The sequence below is a fragment of the Thunnus albacares genome, chromosome 8, assembly GCF_914725855.1.
Source record: "Thunnus albacares chromosome 8, fThuAlb1.1, whole genome shotgun sequence".
Lineage (NCBI taxonomy): Eukaryota > Metazoa > Chordata > Actinopteri > Scombriformes > Scombridae > Thunnus > Thunnus albacares.
In genome coordinates this window covers 26,322,786-26,341,163 of record NC_058113.1, presented here as the reverse complement: position 1 = coordinate 26,341,163, position 18,378 = coordinate 26,322,786, and the positions used below count along the sequence as shown (strand labels likewise).

The following is an 18,378-nucleotide window of genomic DNA, read 5'->3' as shown; positions in this document are numbered from 1 at the left end:
CCTCTTGTCACTGAAGCTAGTTCTTTATGACTCTGGCTGTATGTTTGGTGTTGTTATGCTACAGAATAAATTTGTGACCGATCAGATGCCTCCCTGATGATATTACATAATGGATAAGAATCTAAACATCTAAAATGCCTAAAACTTTTGCACAGTACTGTATATATGATAAATATAACACTCTAAATGAGGACATTTGGCGTTATGAATACATTTATTTTTGATACTTTAAGTACATTTTGCTGCTAATACTAATGTGCTTTTACTTAAGCAAGATTTTGAATACTTTTACTTGTAATGGAGTATTTTTTCATTGTGGCTTCTTTATTTTTCATTAAAAGATCTTCACCACTGTTTGTTCCAAAATTATGGTGTTTTGAGTGAAAATATTTTTTTGTTTTGTTAGTAGTGCAGTCAGTATGGTTAAGAATATGCTTTTCATTTCAGTTTGCTATCATACTGTGTTATTATGAACTCACTTACTATTTAAGTTTTGTGCTTTATGTCCTCCACCCTGAGTATCAGGCGGAGAGTACAGGGTTCCCCTAAGCAGGCACAACATAAACACTCTTTTGTCTCCCTATCCATTTAAGCCCTTAACATCACCTAGGCTGAAATATGTGTATGCTGTAGCTGTCCTTCTTGTTGATCACCATGATATATCACTTTTTCTAATGTAGATGGGCATATGCAATTGATGGATGAATGAATTTGTTGTTGTTTATTGTTGTTTTGCTGTGATTTTATACTGTAGACACTGTGATGTCCAAGGCAAATTTCTCACTGGGACAATTAAGTCTATCTTATCTCTCTTATCTTCTGCTGATTTGACTTTAGTGAGAAGAATTGAAAATTAAAATGAAAATCCATTTAATAATTGAAGTGCTAAGAAATATTACATTGTGCAGTGATGTGGGATATGGAGTGTGCATGTTTAAAAAAAAAAAAAATCTTCCAAGTTCAAGTTTTTTCTAAAATGTTTTACTGGGGGTATTTTATTCCACTTTATTTCTTTTGTTTTAATATTCTGATTTTACCACCTAATAGTAGTACTTAAATCTGGCGATTTTAGACTCTTTTTAGAGCTGCTCAAGAACATCTAAATTTCATGTCAGCATCCCTAAGAGTAAATGATAATAATAATTACTATTAATTACTGTTATTTTCTGAAACCATGTTTAGCCCTTTAACGTTAGATTAGGAGAACCTACGGTGGCTGGGAAACATGAGAAAAACGCAAGAGGCTCTTTTTAGAGCCAGTGTTGAGTTTGTCTGTTCTGGGACATGGTGGGTTCTGTAGAAGAGGACCCGCTCTCAATGCAGATATAAAGAGCTCATTAAAGGTAACAAAAACATAACGGTTCTTATTTTCAGGTGATTATATAATAATGAAAACATATGAATACTATATTCCATTTCTGCCAATAGATCCCCCTAAATCTTACACACTGGTTATTCACTGAGCTAGTCTGCTTGTGTACTTGCCAGCTAACGAGCTAACTGATGCACTTTATTATTTTAAAGTAACGTTAGTCCCAGTGTTTCTTATTCTGATAGAATTGGGCCTTATGGTATATTTACAGTAAGTTTATGCACAGCAAATTGAAGCATTGGAACAGAAAATGTGTCTCATGCACTCTCTTATTGCATTCACTGAACTTTTTCATAGTTATTTTTGGTTTCAGGTAGTTATCTCCTTCCAGTTAGCTTCTTGCCCAGGTGCACATGTTGGAGGGACGGCATCATTTGACAATATTTGTATTGTATGATGATTCTTTCATTGATGGTATGGTGGACTGTCCCCATGTGGTTCAGAGATTGAAACAACGTCTGGTACCTTTCTCCTTATGTCTGCTTTGCTATAACTTGATTTTTTACTTTGGAAAGTTCTGGTCATTATGATCGGGTCTTTGCCTCAGATTTCATTAACTGACTGAGGGTCCTTTCTAAAACAGGTATAGTATATTGAAATCTGTGATTGTTCATTCTGAACCATTATTATTATACACTACAATAGAACACCCAACTAATTAGGTTGCTTCTAAATAGGGCTGGGCAATATATCGATCAATTATATCGATATTGTGATATGAAACTAGATGTCATCTTAGATTTTGGATATTGTGATATGGCATAAATGTTGTGTTTTCCTGATTTTAAGTGCTGCATTACAGTAAAGTGATGTAATTTTCTGAACTTATAAGACTGTTCTAGCTGTTCTATCATTTGCCTTTATCCACTTAGTCATTATATCCACACTACTGGTAATTATTTATCAAAAATTATTTTGTGTGAATATTTCATGAAAGCACCAGTAACCATCCTTATAGTATTGCTGCAATATCGATATCAAGGTATTTGGTCAAAAATGATCGTGATATTTGATTTTGTCCGTATTACCCAGCCTTACGTCTAAAGTAACATCGTGTACCTAATTGAATTGAGGTTTGCGAGAGGCAATGGGGTTGAATACTTTTGCAGACAACATAGCTTATTCCATTTTTTATTTTCTTAAAAAATATTTTGTAGTGTAAAACTCATATTACTTAGGCTGCTAGTAATTCATTAAAGTCTGTGTAAAGGAAAATGAGAGATTTCTTTTTAAACACATTATAGCCTACATGTTAGAAAATAATTGCTGAAAACATGTGGAAAGACTGTCAACTATGTAGTACTGAAATGTGGAGTTCGAGCGTAGAAGTGTTTTTTTTTTTTACCATTTCTGTGTTCAGGATTTTTTGGGTGGGCCAGAAATGGTGGATCCATGACGTAGAGGGGTGACTTGCAGCCAACACCAGACGCCGCCCTCGGCTTCGGCATCGGCACCAGCTGTGCAGCTGAAAGGTCCCCAGCCAGAGGAAGAGCATTCACTGCGCAGCACTTCACCAAAAAGCATGGTGTGAGAGGCTTTTGTTCCAAGGGTGATTGCCACAATGAAGCCACCATTGATGTTTCAGCAGAGGAGTGAGTATGGTTAAGTGCACCGAACTCCATTGAAAAAAAAACGACAATAACGTAGTGATGATTGGTGGTGGTTATCTTGTTAACTAGTCATTTAAGTTACATTTTTACTGAAGTAAGTCCACATTTACTTACAAAATATGTGCTGAATTAAACAGTGGCCCCTAATGTTACTTTATTTTTAAAATATCTTCCATGTTGCTTGCCTTACACCTACAGACAAGGCCTATTTTGAATTGTGTATTTTTACACAGGAGTTTGGTTTGAGCGTTGTTAACTCACAGGCTGTTCAGTTGGTCTGTGCTTTCAGTGGCTTCAGTGGATATGCCTCCAGCATTTCAGAGCAGAGAATACTGCTTATTTTTCCACGATTTTAAAACCTAATTTTATATACTTGGTGACTTTTTTAATCATTCAGATTTTGCTGGGTGGTTAATTACACATTTTTCTGTGGTGTGACTAACTCAGAACACATTTATCATTGCTTTATATGGACTTTAAAAGTATTATTGTTGTAAATTAAAATATCATATATAGAAAAATATTAATGTATTAATTGTTATCTAGTGAAATAAAGTGAAACACTTTTTCAAGGCACTGTATGCATGTCACATTCTTATTAGGGGCTGAATCCCCCTTGAAGGTCTGATCCTAGAATCACACTGTGATGTCCAAGGCAAATTTCTCACTGGGACAGTTAAGTATCGTATCAACTTGTCTCTGGTTATTTGACTGTAGTGAGAAATATTGCAAAATGCATTTTAATATAAAGTGCAAAGAAATATTACACGTGTGACATGGAGTGTGCATGTTTAAATCTTTAAATCTTCCAAGTTTTTTCTAAAATCTTTTACTAGGGATATTTTATTTTGTTTTATTTTAATTATCTGATTTTACTGCCTAACAGCAGTACTTCAATGTTTTAACCTTGTAAAGCACCGTAACTCTGTTATGAAAAGTGCTGTATAAATAAAGTTTATTATTATTCCTGTCAGCCAGACTTCCTCCGTGTCTGTTCGCACGGCTCTAAACAGGTATGACCGGTGACGTCAGCAAGGTGACACCCACCTCTCTTCCTCTACTCCGCTGTGGTGCAACGCGACTCCGGTCCATTTCCCGGTGGAGATTTCTCTGTAGGAAACTTTTACAGACTTTATAGTTGCATTTTTGTGACTTCGCTTCATTCATGAGACGACAATGAAGGTTTCTTTCTCGCTCGCGTGACGACGGGACTTTATCACGTTCTGCGCGTGAAGCCGGGAGGACTCAAACGTGAGGCTTTTACAATTATATGAAAGCTAATTGTGCATGTGTTTGTGAAGCCTAGTGGGAAGCAGACTGAGCTAAACCGAGGCTGGTGAATGCGCACAGTGATATAACACTGAAGCTCGTCTTTCACAGGCTGACGTTAGTTTCATATTGAATCGCTGCACCTCACTTGCTTAAAATAGAATCAGATAGAGGATAGTTCAACTGTTTTCCACTGGATGGTGAAGAGTTTCCCTTTGGAAAAATGTTACATGGTGTATGTAAGTCAAAAGTCGGAAAGGATTACACGGTTTTAAACTGTATAACAAACAGCCAAATGTCGTGGATAATTATCGCGTTATGTTTTTAATTCAGAGGTTATGAGATTTTATTGTCACGTCATTGCAAATGGTTTGTTTCGAGGGGTTTTGTGGAGGGTTAGGGCGTCTTAATTGGCTTTAAAAAAAATCTTGGACATCCTGTGAAGGGGCAAAACGTTCACGGAGAGACTGAATGCTGAAGAGAAAGTTTCATTCATGGACAGACTGACTGAACTCACTGTCAGCGTGGCTCAAGGTCGACGTGTCCCGCCCTGTGGGAAGCTACTGTAAACACCCACCAGCTGTATGCTGCAATAAACCGGTCGACCAAAACATTCATATGCAGGAAAGAGATATGTAAAATAAATAAAAATCAGAAGTTTAAAGCACCAGGAAGGCACTAAACTGGTGAGATTAGACAAATCAAACTGCCCACAGCCTCATTCAATGTGAAGAAAACTTGTTGTTTTTCAGCATCCAGCTCTCAACTTTTGAGCAATTTTTTAACATCAATCTGAGCCAGCTGTTACGCTACATGCCAGTTTGAAATGAATTCAAAACTCCTTCCTCAAGTTTCTGTCTTTTAGTGACAATAAAGTGGGCTGTAAATCAGTGTTTCACAACCTGTTTTTGCTCGTGAACCCAGAGGACAAAACCAACATGTGATTGTGAACCCTTTGGTCTGTGAGTTGTGATCATTTCAATTTGGGAGTAGAGCTGCAACGATTAGTTGATTAATCGATTAGTTGCCAACTATTAAATTAATTGCAAACTAATTTGATAATCAATTAATCGTTTTGAGTCAATTTTGAAGAAAAAATTCCATTCTAATTCCAGCTCCTTAAATGTGATCGATTATCACAGATCAGTTCATTTGTGAGCATTTTAGAGGCTTAAAGAGGTAAAACTATTCAGTGTTTCACAAGAAAAATCAATTTATTAGATAAAAGAAGGGCTGCAACTAACGGTTATTTTCATTATCATAGATTAATTTGTCGATAATTTTCTCAATAAGATGTTTGGTCTATAAAATGCCCAAAAATGGTGAAAAATATCTATTGCTGTTTCCCAAAGCCCAAGTCTGTGTCCTTAGATGTCTTCTTTTGTCCCAATCTGTTGTCCATAATCCAAAGATAGACTACAAGACTTAATAAACCAAAAAATATTCACATTTCAGAAGCTGGACTCAGAGGATTTGGACGTTTTCTTTAAAAAAAACTGACTTATTAATCAATCATCAAAATAGTTATATTTTCTGTCGATCAACTAATTGTTTAATTGACTAATCGTTGCAGCTGTTGATATATACCTAATACAGAATTAGGCATATTCTGGAAATATACCTAATTCTGAGAACCAGAATTTAGCTTTTTCTTGTTCTTTATTCTGTTAATCATCATTGCGGTCCCCTGTGGGTTCCTGATCTCCAGGCTGGGAACAAACTGCTGTAAAAGCATCTCTGCTTTTTTTTCTGTTTTAATTGACAGAGAATTCCCAACATCTACTGGACATCAAGGGGGATTGTGTCAGCCCTCTGTCCACGATGTCCTCCAGAGGTAAAAATGACTTGTGCCGAATATGTGGAGGCGCTCTCCAGGGAAACCAAAGGCGGTGGCTGTTCGGAGGCCAAAATAAGAAGACTGGTCATCCTCAGACCCCGACAGAATCCTTGAGAGGAGGAAGCCTGTCCAGGTCCTCGCAGAGCAGCCCCTGGGGTGAGTCTGGAGCAAAAGAAAATCAAAAGTTTGTCTGAAGTATATCCCCAAATATCTTTCATAAACCTTTTTTTTTGTTACACTCTTCACAGGCAGCACTTTTTCCCTGGGATCCTCTGTCTCTCTCTCAAAGTCCCAGCTATCCCTGAGCTCCCCCTCCAAAGGAATGGATCTGCTCTCTGTGTTGACCCACATACTGGGGCAGTCTGTATCACGGGGCAACGGGCAGGGGGAGTTTGTGTGTGGCAAATGCATGTGCGTCCTCGAGCGGGTGTTTAAGTTTGACTCAGTGATAGCCAGGGTGAGGGTGCTTTCGTCCGAGAGGCTTCAGAAGCTGACACAGGAGAGGGACAAGATCAGACAGTGGGTTCGCCAAAATTACCACCAGAGACACCCACAGGACTTCCAGAGCAGGGGCAGCACCAGCGAGGAGGATGGCGAGGCAGAGAAGGAGGGCTACAGGGAGATGCTCAAAGAGAATATGGCTCTTTCAGAGTACGAGTGCTGGTCCGAGAAATGGGACACATGTCCGTATTTTATAAGAACGGGTAAAAGATGTAGAAAGGGTAAAGGATGTGAAGGCTGTGATTCCTTGCGAGTGTCAGACTCGGATTATGAGTCAGTTTGTGGCGTTCCCCGCCGCTTGCCTTTCCAACCTTTCTCTCCGTTAGCATTGTCGCGGGACAAATCCCAGAGCATGCCACTCCACTGGCAGAGGGTGCCCTCCATCTGCTCCAGTCCTGCTTCACTGGCGGGGTCCAGCCTCTCCTTACGGCCGTCTTCCCGCACAGAGTCCGTTCAGTCCCTGGACTCTCTTGATGCCAATGACCCCTTTGATTCACCAGGTGATCAGGCAGTCAACTTTGTGCTCAAGGAGCTGAGATGCATTGAAGGAAAGCCGGTCAGTTCGCCATCAGGGAGCAGGATCCCAGTTCTGGGCAGGAAGGACGGAAGGTATTCAGGAGAAACTGGAGAGACGGCGTTACCAGATGTTAACCGGGTGCTGAACTTTGGTAATGGGGAGAACGGAGGGGATGAAACTGATGAAGAGGACGGGGACGTTCTAACAGAGCTGAGGGACGAGTTCATGCCTCTTCATCGAGAGGTGAGTGTTTTTATTTGTGTCTGAGCATGCTAAAGATAATTGAAATGTACTTTGTGTGTATAGGAGTAGAAGAACTCTGACCAAATGCTGTGTGAGCTAGTTACTGTAAATATTGACACAGTGCACTGCAATAGGTAATCAGGGAGCAACTGGGGCCAGTCCAGTAGTCCAACAAGATTAGAATTACACTTTTCACTAATATTTTTACCAAGAAATACCACAACCCACATTCAGTATTCAATCATTTGTCATTTCAGAGCACTACAGGCAGGGTTCACCACGCTGTTAAGCACCTGCAAGGTCAGCTGGACCAAGCTGTGGCCCGCGTCAGGACCCTGGAGGCTGAGCTGAAACATGGGAAGAGCAAACCAACTGAAGTCAACGGATCAGAGGAGTGGACCTCTGTAAGCGTTCAGTTTTTTTCTCTCACACACCCCATTATATGTTTAAAAAAAAAAAGTCTCCGGACACCTGAATGGTCCATCGGAGGAAAGCACAACTTAAAATGAAAATGATTATTTTCAGTTATCAATTTCTTAAAACCCAAGGTGATGTCTTTAAATGTCTTGCTTTGACTGAACAGTCCAAAATCCAAAAATATTTCGTTTATCATCAAGTATGACACACAAAAGCTTAAAATCCTCACATATGAGAAGCTACAACCAGCATATATTTTTCCTTTTTTTAAAAAAAAAAAGACTAAAATGAATATTTGATTATCAAAATAGTGTTGACGTTGTAAATACTCCAGCATTAAGTGAGACGGTGTGCAGGAGTTTTTCTCATTTTCATTCAAGACTATTATATGTTAAAAAGATTGTGGTCAGCGGAGAAATTAATATATAAAGATGATAATAATGTAAACACTCAACATTCATCAACGTATAAAATGATAAATAATTAATTTATAAATTAAATAATAAAGTTTAAAAAGAAAATACAAAAATCCTAAATTATAAACTCAATTATAATCTAAAAATAAATATAATTAGAGACAGTTGTTACATTTTGTTCAGTCAAGAAAAACAGATGTGTAACTCAGTACAACATCTGTCACATGTCTAAACCGCTCCATACACTGACCTGTGAACGTTGTGTTGACTGAGCACAAATATAGCATTGTGAAAGGAATAGAGGGTGGGTGTACTGTGTTTTGTGGTTATGGAAGGGTGTGTCTGCGTTTCCTCATTTACAGGTGCAGATAACGACAAACACGCACGCACGCATGCACACACACACACACACACACGCACACACACACACACACACACACACACACACACACACACACACACACACACACACACACACACACAGCCTCTCTGGAATCTTCCCCAACCAGTGGAGTTTGCCCTGGGCTCAGTAGTCTTATGATAGAGGATATCATTAACAGACCTCTCAGCTGCTTTGTAGAGCCTGCAGTCCACATGACCTGATCTTTGTCAGAATCAAAGACGCTGTATTCTCATGACGAATATAGTTTAATATTAGTAAGAATCGATGTGAAATGTGTGGAAGGAGCAGGAGGTTTAAACACATGGAGTAACTGGAGACAAAATCGCGAAGAGGATAGTATGGCTGCAACAAACAATGATTTTCTTTCTCACTCAAACTTTTAGAAGATATAATCTCTGATGAGCATCGCGAAAATAAATATCCATAAACCTGCTTAGAAATCAAAAGACTTCTGCAACTCCAGAAGTTTCCTGATAATTATAACGTTTTTAAGTTTTCTTCAGTATCAAAGTAATATGGTGCTAATTGTCTGTACATACAGGGGTACACTGCAAACAGGAACTGCTAATAGTTAATTCAGCATGACTCTTAATGTGACCAAATTGACTGATTTTCCTGATCAACAGTCCAATATCCAAAGATTTGCTTTACACTTCTATAAAATAAGAAAAGCAGTAAATGCACAAATTTATGTTTGATATTTTTGCTTGACAAGTGACTTAAAATAGTTTTATTTATTTTTTTTGTAATCAACTAATTTATTAACTGACTGATTGTTTCAGCACTAAAGGAATCCATGTAGTTAATTCCACATAAAAACAAACTGTCAGGAATAGAGTTGGGTATTAAACCTCAATGCTTTTTGAGTACTACCTAGATGTAAATCATGAAATATATCCAAATTTAGACTATATTATATTCAGGCAAAGTTTTTTTATTTCAAAACCAATGCATTGAACAGTTTGGCATGCTTTTGTTAAATGAAAGAAAAGGGTTAAAATATGTTTATATCCCCCCAAACTAAGGTATCAAAGAAAGTATTGTTTTGTCAGAAGTGAAACTCTGATCATAAACACCACAGTTTGACCTCCTGCTCTGACTTGTAAAAGAAACTAATGTCACTTGTTTTCCTCTCCCCTGCAGCTTGCCCCAGAGGAGGGTGGCATTTCCCTGCTGCAGAGCCTCGGTCACTCCCTGCACAGCCGGGAGCGTCTGATCCAGGTGGGTGAGGTGATGAGTGCAGACAGGACTCGGTCATGCACGCAGCAGTGGGATCTTCTCCTACTGCTCAGGCTCGGGCTCGAAGCTCACTGGAATGTTGTTTGTCTTTGAAGTCGCTGTACGCCCTTAAAGCGACAGCGCCAAAAATACTTTCCCTTTGTCTGTTAACCACATACACGATTGTACCAGTGACACTGACGTATGTTTTCTGACGCTTTGATCGTGACTGCCCTTGATTTCAGTTGCTTGTTATGGGATTTTACTGGATTGTTGCACTCATTTTAAGTCACTCTTGATGAACATGAAATTGACAAAGCAAATAGGACTGACCAAAGGATAAGATCATCAATAAGTGATGATATATAAAAAGTCTTTATTGCACTTTTACCTGTGTTGAAATATGTTATTTAATAAATAATAACCTCTTTACAGACACATGAATGCATCTTATCATTCAAGGTGTTTTAGCATACTAAAATTCAATGTATTTACTTTAAAAATAAGCTGTTTATATGACGTGAACATTAAGTTAGAAAGCAAATGTAAGCCTCAACCCTATTAGGAAGGCCCTATTGTCAGAACAAATGTACAAATAACATTTTCAGTGTGCCCTTATTCTCGCCTCGTGCAATCAGTCTTGTGGTTTTAAACGGATTTGAGCAGGTTTTAACAGATTTGAGTTTCAGGGTGAGTAGATAAGTAATACATGTGACTGCTTGTTGGAGCTGTAGATAAATGATGAGATGACACAGCCTGATGTTTGCTGTGGTTCTAATTTGCATTCATATCAACGTGGCTCTGGGCTCCATATGAACACTTGGCCTGGTTTATTATGACACATCATGGCTTTATACGCTTCAGTTAAAAGGTCACGTGTGTTCTCCGTTTTTCACTAAGCAGACTGATATTTTCTGTCTTCCAGGAGTGCGTGGGTCTGATCAGAAGACTATGCGTAGAGGAGGGAGCAGGGTCTGAGCTGGCCGACAAGCTGACTGAGAATCTGGGCGAGAATCTGAAAGAAATTCTCTCTGATAACAAGGTTAGAGCTGACATGTCCCTTTTGATCCTCCTCATTAACATTAAATACTTGTCTCCTTTATAATGACACATATTGCCCACACACTGAAGTTTTTATGTGTTATGATATTAAACTTAAATATCTTTTGGTGCTTTGACTGTTGATTAGACAAAACAAGGCATTTGCATCACCATGGGCTTTAAGAATTTATAACAGGCTTTTTTTATTATACAAAACAAATTGATTGATAGATAAAATAATCTGCAGATTAATCGATAATGATTTGTTGCAGCACTACACTGTAGCACAACAATGGTTGGCAGATAAACAGACTTTTGCTGATAGTCATCTACATACCAGTGCAGGTCTTGTGATGGGTAAGTTTTACCTCAGGCCTGCAGGAAGTAAAACCAGTCCAGCGGTAGTCTGTCAGTGATTTTCTGTGGCTCTGTGTAAAAGAAAAAAAAAAAAAAAAAATTAAAGAAGAGCTGAAATTACACTCTGTTTCAAGAAGTTAACTCTGTTGTTTCTGGCATGAAATTACATTCAAGATTACCGTTTTTGTGATTCATGTATTCATCGACTTGTAGCTTTGACATGTGGACTACAAGGATAATATAACTAACAGACAATAACTAAATAAGACAGATATTAATAATCATGTTCATGGATTCTCACTGTCCACCAATTATGTGTTTTACTGTCTGGATGACTGAGTCAAATCACAAATATTGTTTACGTAATTATGTGAAGTGGCTGCTGTCACACTGCAGTTTATCTTTGGGACTATTAAAGTACTCAGTCTATCAATCTGAAGAAAAGAAAAGAAATCTGGAGAAAAACAAATTACTGATTTCCCCTTGTGGTCTGGATAGAGCAGCTGGCTCTGTTTTGCTTGTTAAAGTATGATTTGTTAAAGTACAATTCACTAGCTTAGACATGAAATGTGCTTCTGACATACTGAGCACCAAAAACTTGACATCCTGTCTTGTAAAACTGTTTATGTTCTTAGCTGTAAGTTTATTCAAATTTGACTGAATGTTTTAATGGTCAATTTTCAGTTTTCGGTCTTGTATCGGTACAGTTTTGACTATCTTTATGTTTTCCTGCTTATTATATTGGCACTCTAGTAATTTTAGACAAATCTTTGCACAGAGCCACATCCGTAGATTTAATTTTTTTTTGTGATCTTTAGACTGCTTTGGAGAGTTTGATGTCTGAAATAACTGCCAAAGAAAAGGACACAGAGAATGAGATTGAGGCACTGAGGAAGGCTGGAAGAGACAGAGAGCGAGACCTCGACACACTCAACACTGTGCTGCAGTGCAACCGGGATATTATCAATGTAAGAGCACACACACACACATTAGAAAGACGAGTGGAATTTCACGCGTTGTATTTCAAAAACATACACACACACGCTTAATACATTCAAGCACTCTGTACATGTGTACTTTATCCCATGCACAGTTCATTCTACCAGAGGTTTTATCTAGGTTGATATGCATTTTTGTCCTCACTCCAGGATCTGCAAGTGACTCTGCGGGAGAAAGAGCGACTGCTGGAGGAGGTGCAGAATGAGAGGGAGGTGTGGAGACAGCGTGACCGGGCCCTCGCTGCTGTCCTGCAGGAGAAGGAGACTCTGATCCGCTGCCTCAAAGAGAAGCTGGAGAGCTGTCAGAAAGATGTACAGGTATATAAATATATTCAAACATACACTCACCTGCAAAAACTATGGCAAAATTACCCGGAAGGAAGAGGAGTAAAAACCTGGAAATCCATTGTACAGCTTGGATAGCTAGCTATTATGTTTTTCATAAGGTGGTTAACTGTTTCAGACATATTTTCATGGCTATTACTGATAGTCTTGAAAATTGATATAAATATATATTTTGTCATACCAGTATTATTTTTGACTGAGGGTGTGAAATAGTGTGAATTTGAGCAGCATTTTTAACATGACAGAACTATAGACCCGTCAAACAAAAAAATTGTGCGTCTGTAAATTGTCTCTAATAGCTGCTCTATTTTTGCGAGGTCGTATCATCCCTGATAAATGATCATAAATGCGAGAGATAGTAGTAAACTTTTGTGCTGAATTTATATACTTTAGCTGCGTCTCTAATACAGATTCAACTTTTAATAGTACATTAGAGCTGTAGCAAGTTCACATTGTGATCACAACGTACAAAATGATCATCCTTAATTGGCTAAAACAAAGGAAAACATCGACCATCTAATAAAACAGATAGTTTTGAGAATGACTTTAAATGGACATATCATGCTTTTTGTGATTTTCTGTCATTTTTATACTGTCATGATGTTGGATATCTACGTTAAACATGGTCAAAGTTCCAAAACATAAGGTGAATGTATGTAAAAATGCTTCCTGCAAGTCAAATCCAGGGTTTCAACCTGCTCTGAACCTCTTCTTCCTCCTCGTGATGACATCAGATTGGTTCGAGCATGCCCACAAACTACTGTCCGTTCTGTAGCCTTTGTTGCTAAGGTTGTTCCACAGGTTCTTCACGCTGTCACTCACATATTTCGGATGGGATTAGGGCTCGAACATGTACGGATGTATTTGAGAAGTTTCAATTTTGAGTAAAAAGAAGTGAAATCCTACTACTGCTGTTTGTTTACATACCTTAAAGAGACAGGAGCTAAAACGGCCTATTTGAGACAGAGGCTGAACTGAGGGGCTGCATAAAGGGCCAATATAAGATAAATAAGGAGTTTCTTAAAACTGCATGCAAAGATATTCCAGTAGAGCACCAGAATATATACTTGAAAATGCACATGATACATCTCCTTTAAGGGCAAGGTCCAAACAATATCTTGCATCACGTTGTCTTAAAATTGTCTATCAGCAATATAATGAAAACATCAGTCAGCCCACATGAAAGCCAGTCAAAGTTTACTTGCTGTAAAAATTGCAGAGCAAAGTATTACTGTAGATTCCTGATACTCTTCACTGTGCTGTAGTCCTGTTTGGTATTTCAGAGGGAGGGCAGCAGCGATTTGTGGTTGAAACATTGTCACACCGTGTCCTAACTGAATGTGACACGACCGAGCGTCAGTGACAAAATCAGTTTGATTGCTTTGCTTTCTATTGGAATGTTCTAACCGGCTGCGAGTGACGCAGCACAATGTGGCACCCTGTTTCTATTTACTTCCTGTCGCTCACGTTGAAAGTACGTCACGGACGAGGAACGGCTGATTTATTTAGTTGAAAGGAGGAGTTATCTCTGTTATCCCTCCTCTGGCTGGAGGGAGATCGCCGGGGAGCTGGAAGTTTCTGGTTAAGTCGCTGTTGGCTATATTGTATGTCATTTCCAGTAATGAAACATCTAAATATCACAATATTAAAAGTGTTTTTTTCTGTTTTAAAAAGTACAAATGTAGGATAGCAAGTACTCTGCTTACATTTCCAGTCTGATCTTGAGTGAACAGCTGATAGGTACATGGTTTGTTTACATGATGTAACAGAAGAGCATATTTAATGGATTCAGTGTGGACAGAGAATGTCCGATGTTACGCAATGCAATGTGATAGTCACAACGCTCGCTTGCTTCTAGGACGCTGCGTCAGACTATATAAAATAAATAACTGGGAACAGAAAAGCAACATGCAGGCAGTTTTTTTCCTAGGGGGGAAAAAAAACACCGGAAAAATTTCTGTTTGCAACTTTATATTGTTTTTGTTGTGAAGTCAGAGACTATCTGTCATCCGTCACAGCTTCAAGAATTCATAGTACAAATGTTGTCATGCTAGTTTGGTTTGATTGATCTTCACTAATTATAAAAGTAGCTGGATGGTTTTCAGATGATTCATCAAGTACTATTGCCATCTCTCCTCCACATGCCACACACAGACTGGCTCCGACAGCAGCATATTAAAGTTAAAATAAGCTTTTATTATAATAATGATACAATTTCTCCTGCAATTACTGTTGGCTGACAATAAAAGGAGAAAAAACAAGCAGGAAAAAATCCGCCCTTAAGCACTTAACAGAGTGAAAAGGCATTTTCCTGGTAAAGCACATTTGTAGGCCTTTTTGATTTGCTGTATTTTCTTTTCATTCTTTTTTTTTTTTTAATTCCAAACTGCAGATTTTGATGTCAGACTCAGTGAGTCAAGGTTTTAGGACTTTTCATGGACTCAAAGATTCACATGTTCTACAATTGTCTATCAGCAATTAAATGAAAACATCAGTCAGCCCAAATGAAAACAAGTCAAAGTTTCCTGGCTATAAAAATTGCAGAGCAGAGTGTTACTGTAGATGTCTGATACTCTTCACTGTGCTGTAGTCCTATTTGGTGTTTTATCCACAGACTCATAGAGAAATATTTCAGCTTAGAAAAAGAGCTTTCTAATATGCTGCAGTATGACTTGGATACAAAGTGGAACAAGTGTTCATTTAACCTCTTGCACCTTAAAACAAAATTTCATTCTCTCTGTTATTGAATGAGGAGCCTGTTCTGCAGCGTTCAGCCCTCCCGGCTTCTTCTGGGAGATGAGGTTTGCCAGTAAATATTGACTTCAGTGACCATGGGGAAAGCTTTGCTCACAACTTGTCGTTTTTCTTCCAGACTCTCTCCGACTCTGTGATTGGCCAAGGACTGACGGGGGGCGGAGTTGAGGCGGCTCTTGCCTCTCAGCTGAAGGAGAAGGAAAGCCAGCTGGCAGCCTTGTTGAAGGACAGAGAGGGAAACAGCACCACCATGTGTCAAGAGGTCACCAAACTCACCGCAGCCCTGCAGGAGTACCAGACTGTGGTTCAGGTGAGGTATCAAAATGAAAAAGGACACATTTTATTACACATTGCAGAAAAAAAACAAATTAGCTGCTTGAATATTCTGAGTTAAATATGATTTTTTATTTTAAACACACTTGTCTGATGCAAATCAAGAGATTTTAGGGGATGCAATCATATCTACACTTGATTCTCAGACAGTATTGAATGTCTGAGAAGAAAAACAATGTTCAGTTATGTTTTTATTATTATTTTTGTGACCATCCAACAAACGGTACCTACTGTACAACACAGCTGTTGAAGTGAAGATTTGACATGGGAACTTCACTTCAGCCAGCATTGATTTTAGCATAACAGTCAGAAACATGTATTTGCTAGTAGAGCTGCAACGATTAGTCAATTAATTGATTTTATTTTGATAATTGATTGAATAATTTTGAGTAATTTTTTAAAGAAAAAAATAATAATTCTCTGATTCCAGCTTCTTAAATGTGAATATTTTCTGGTTTCTTAGTCTTCTACAATAGTAAACTAAATATCTTTGTGGACTTTTGGTTGTGACAAAACAACACATTTGAAGAACGTCATCTTGCGCTATTAGAAATAGTGATTGACATTTTTCACCATTTTCTGACATTTTTTAGACCAAACAATGAGTTGATTTATCAAGAAAATAATCAACAGATTAATTGATAATGAAAATAATCATTAGTTACAGTCCTGGAGCCCTGAAGTGAGATTAAAAATCATCAGACCTGCTTACACCATTAAAAGCTCATGTAAGGGACATTTTAGCATGCAGCTTCTGCCTTTCTAACCATTTCTTTTGCCGTCACCAGAATCAACAGGAGAGTCACAGCCAGACGGTTTCCTCTCTGATGGATCAACTCGGAGACACTCGACAGGAGCTTCGGGAGAAAGAGAAGCAGAAGAAGGAGGCTGATCGAGCCCAGCAGAACGACCAAGAAGACAGAGAGAGAGAGGAGAGGAAACTGAGGGAGAGCCTGGAGAAGAGAGACAAACTCATAGAGGTAGTACACAGAGCCAGGTTAACTTTAAGGAAACAAATAAACACTTCATGTCACAGAAAAAGGCTATTTTGTCGTTATCCAGTGAAATCCGTGAACAGGAATTAAAGTTCTCAGGCACCATGCCTGATTTCAGGCATAGAGCAGGTCTAAATTCATATAATACTTAATTCAATATGTTGTCCACATTTCCTCCTTGACAACTTTTCAGGCTCACAAATCTTTTCTTGCTTTAATCCCTACATGAATCTCCAAATTTGGTGATTTTTACATTTTCATTAAAACTGAATTATGTTTTTTTATGGTTTGAGATGGTTCTGTTACTTTCTAAACGGCTATAATGCATAATATGATTATGTGTAATGCGAGAGGTGTCACTCATGGTGATTAAACTGCAGAGAATTATCAGCAGACTTTGCAGCTCCCCTCAACTAAGTATATCTCAGGCCTAAACTTGCACATCTGAAACTGTTAGTGGAAACTGTGCCCTCTAGTGGCTGGTCTAAGACTACAAGTGGACCATGGCTCTTATGACGCTGCAGAGCTCCATGTAACAATATGTAAAAATTTTAACAGTATCTCTCAATATTTGAATAAATGGCAACAGATATTTGAATTTTCTCGTTCTTTACTACACAATACGAGTCAGTGACACCGACTCAAGTTGTTATGAGTATTTTTGATTGAGAGTTATGCTGCTGTCTTAAACCACACATAGATTAGTAAAATATCTCTTTGAGATTGTATGATACTCTGAACTTCATTGATGCTTGTGGTGGTGACCTAGATCTTCATTTGTTCAACAGCAAATCCTCTTGGATGCCGAGGAGCGGGACCATCTGTTCAGAGAGCTGCAGCAGAACCTACAGAAGAAACGTGAACCTGTGACCGCCATCAAACGCACACTGTGATAGATGAGAGCTGGGTGATAAAATGACAGGATGCAAACTTACTGCACAGAGATAGAGGAATACTTTGCACTTTCTGCACCACCTTTTTGCCTCTTTGACATATTTATCGTGGTGTATATTTATATTTATCTCCACATATTTGAGGTTTGCATTCACAGACCTTATTTGTCCTGGCACAGGGCTGAAGGAAAGTTTAATTTTCCACAATTACTACTAAACTCTCTGGAGTGAATAGGTCATTTCAAACATAGAGAGTCAGATGCAGTCTGATTGTTTTCATTTTGGAGAGATATCAGGTAGAGAGATATCTTTTCTTCTTAAAGCTGGATGTTCAATACTTGACTTAAAAATCACCACATTTATTTAACTGTATTTAGTTGATTTTTGAATGTAATGGGTTTAATGTTTAGGCAGTGATTAGATTTCATTTCAGTGGGATGGTTGCGGATACAAACATTTCTGAATGATGTGATTGTCAGTGATTCTGAGTGACATTTATTATGTCCTTCAGGACAGGAGCGGGTACAATATTGCTTTAAATTAGTATTAGCATTTCTCTATTCTGAGAAGCTTTTGGCAGGTGTCTTATTGTGTTTGTCTTTTTACTTTCTTTGCTGCACATTTTTGTTTACAGTGCTAGTTTGGCACTCATGGAGGGGAATATCTAGGACCAAAACAGCATTTTTAACTGCATGTTTTTTCTGCTTTTATAAATATATATTTTTCTGAATGATCTTCCTTGTTTACATGTCTTGTGCTGTCAGTCTGTGAGTTATTGCTGGAGACATATTTTCTTTCTTTTAGCTCAAGAGAATTAAACACTCTGATTCAAATTACTAATGTCTACAGACTCACTTAT

At 38.3% G+C, this 18,378-nt stretch overlaps 1 protein-coding gene across 4 annotated transcripts; it reads left to right on the top strand.

The window, feature by feature from the left end:
- Positions 1-2,826: 2,826 nt before the first annotated feature.
- si:ch73-95l15.5 lies at positions 2,827-18,355 on the top strand. Of its 4 annotated transcripts, none has more exons than XM_044360456.1 (11): positions 2,827-2,964; positions 6,017-6,244; positions 6,337-7,349; positions 7,607-7,753; positions 9,729-9,806; positions 10,729-10,845; positions 12,020-12,169; positions 12,350-12,517; positions 15,417-15,608; positions 16,420-16,611; positions 17,415-18,355. In XM_044360456.1, the coding sequence occupies exons 1-11, from the start codon at positions 2,934-2,936 to the stop codon at positions 17,517-17,519; spliced, it is 2,421 nt and encodes an 806-aa protein (XP_044216391.1). In that variant the 5' UTR covers positions 2,827-2,933; the 3' UTR covers positions 17,520-18,355. The 4 variants fall into 4 exon arrangements, with proteins under 4 accessions (XP_044216391.1, XP_044216392.1, XP_044216393.1 ...); XM_044360457.1 differs by lacking the exon at positions 2,827-2,964 and adding an exon at positions 4,010-4,233; XM_044360458.1 differs by lacking the exon at positions 2,827-2,964 and adding an exon at positions 4,017-4,094.
- The last annotated feature ends 23 nt before the right edge of the window (positions 18,356-18,378 follow it).

Bases quoted from the DNA above. Each gene is read 5' to 3' on its own strand.
- si:ch73-95l15.5 (XM_044360456.1), top strand. From the start codon at position 2,934: ATGAAGCCACCATTGATGTTTCAGCAGAGGA. The intron at 7,754-9,728 runs GTAAGCGTTCAG...TCTCCCCTGCAG, and splicing joins GATCAGAGGAGTGGACCTCT to CTTGCCCCAGAGGAGGGTGG. The intron at 9,807-10,728 runs GTGGGTGAGGTG...TCTGTCTTCCAG, and splicing joins GCCGGGAGCGTCTGATCCAG to GAGTGCGTGGGTCTGATCAG.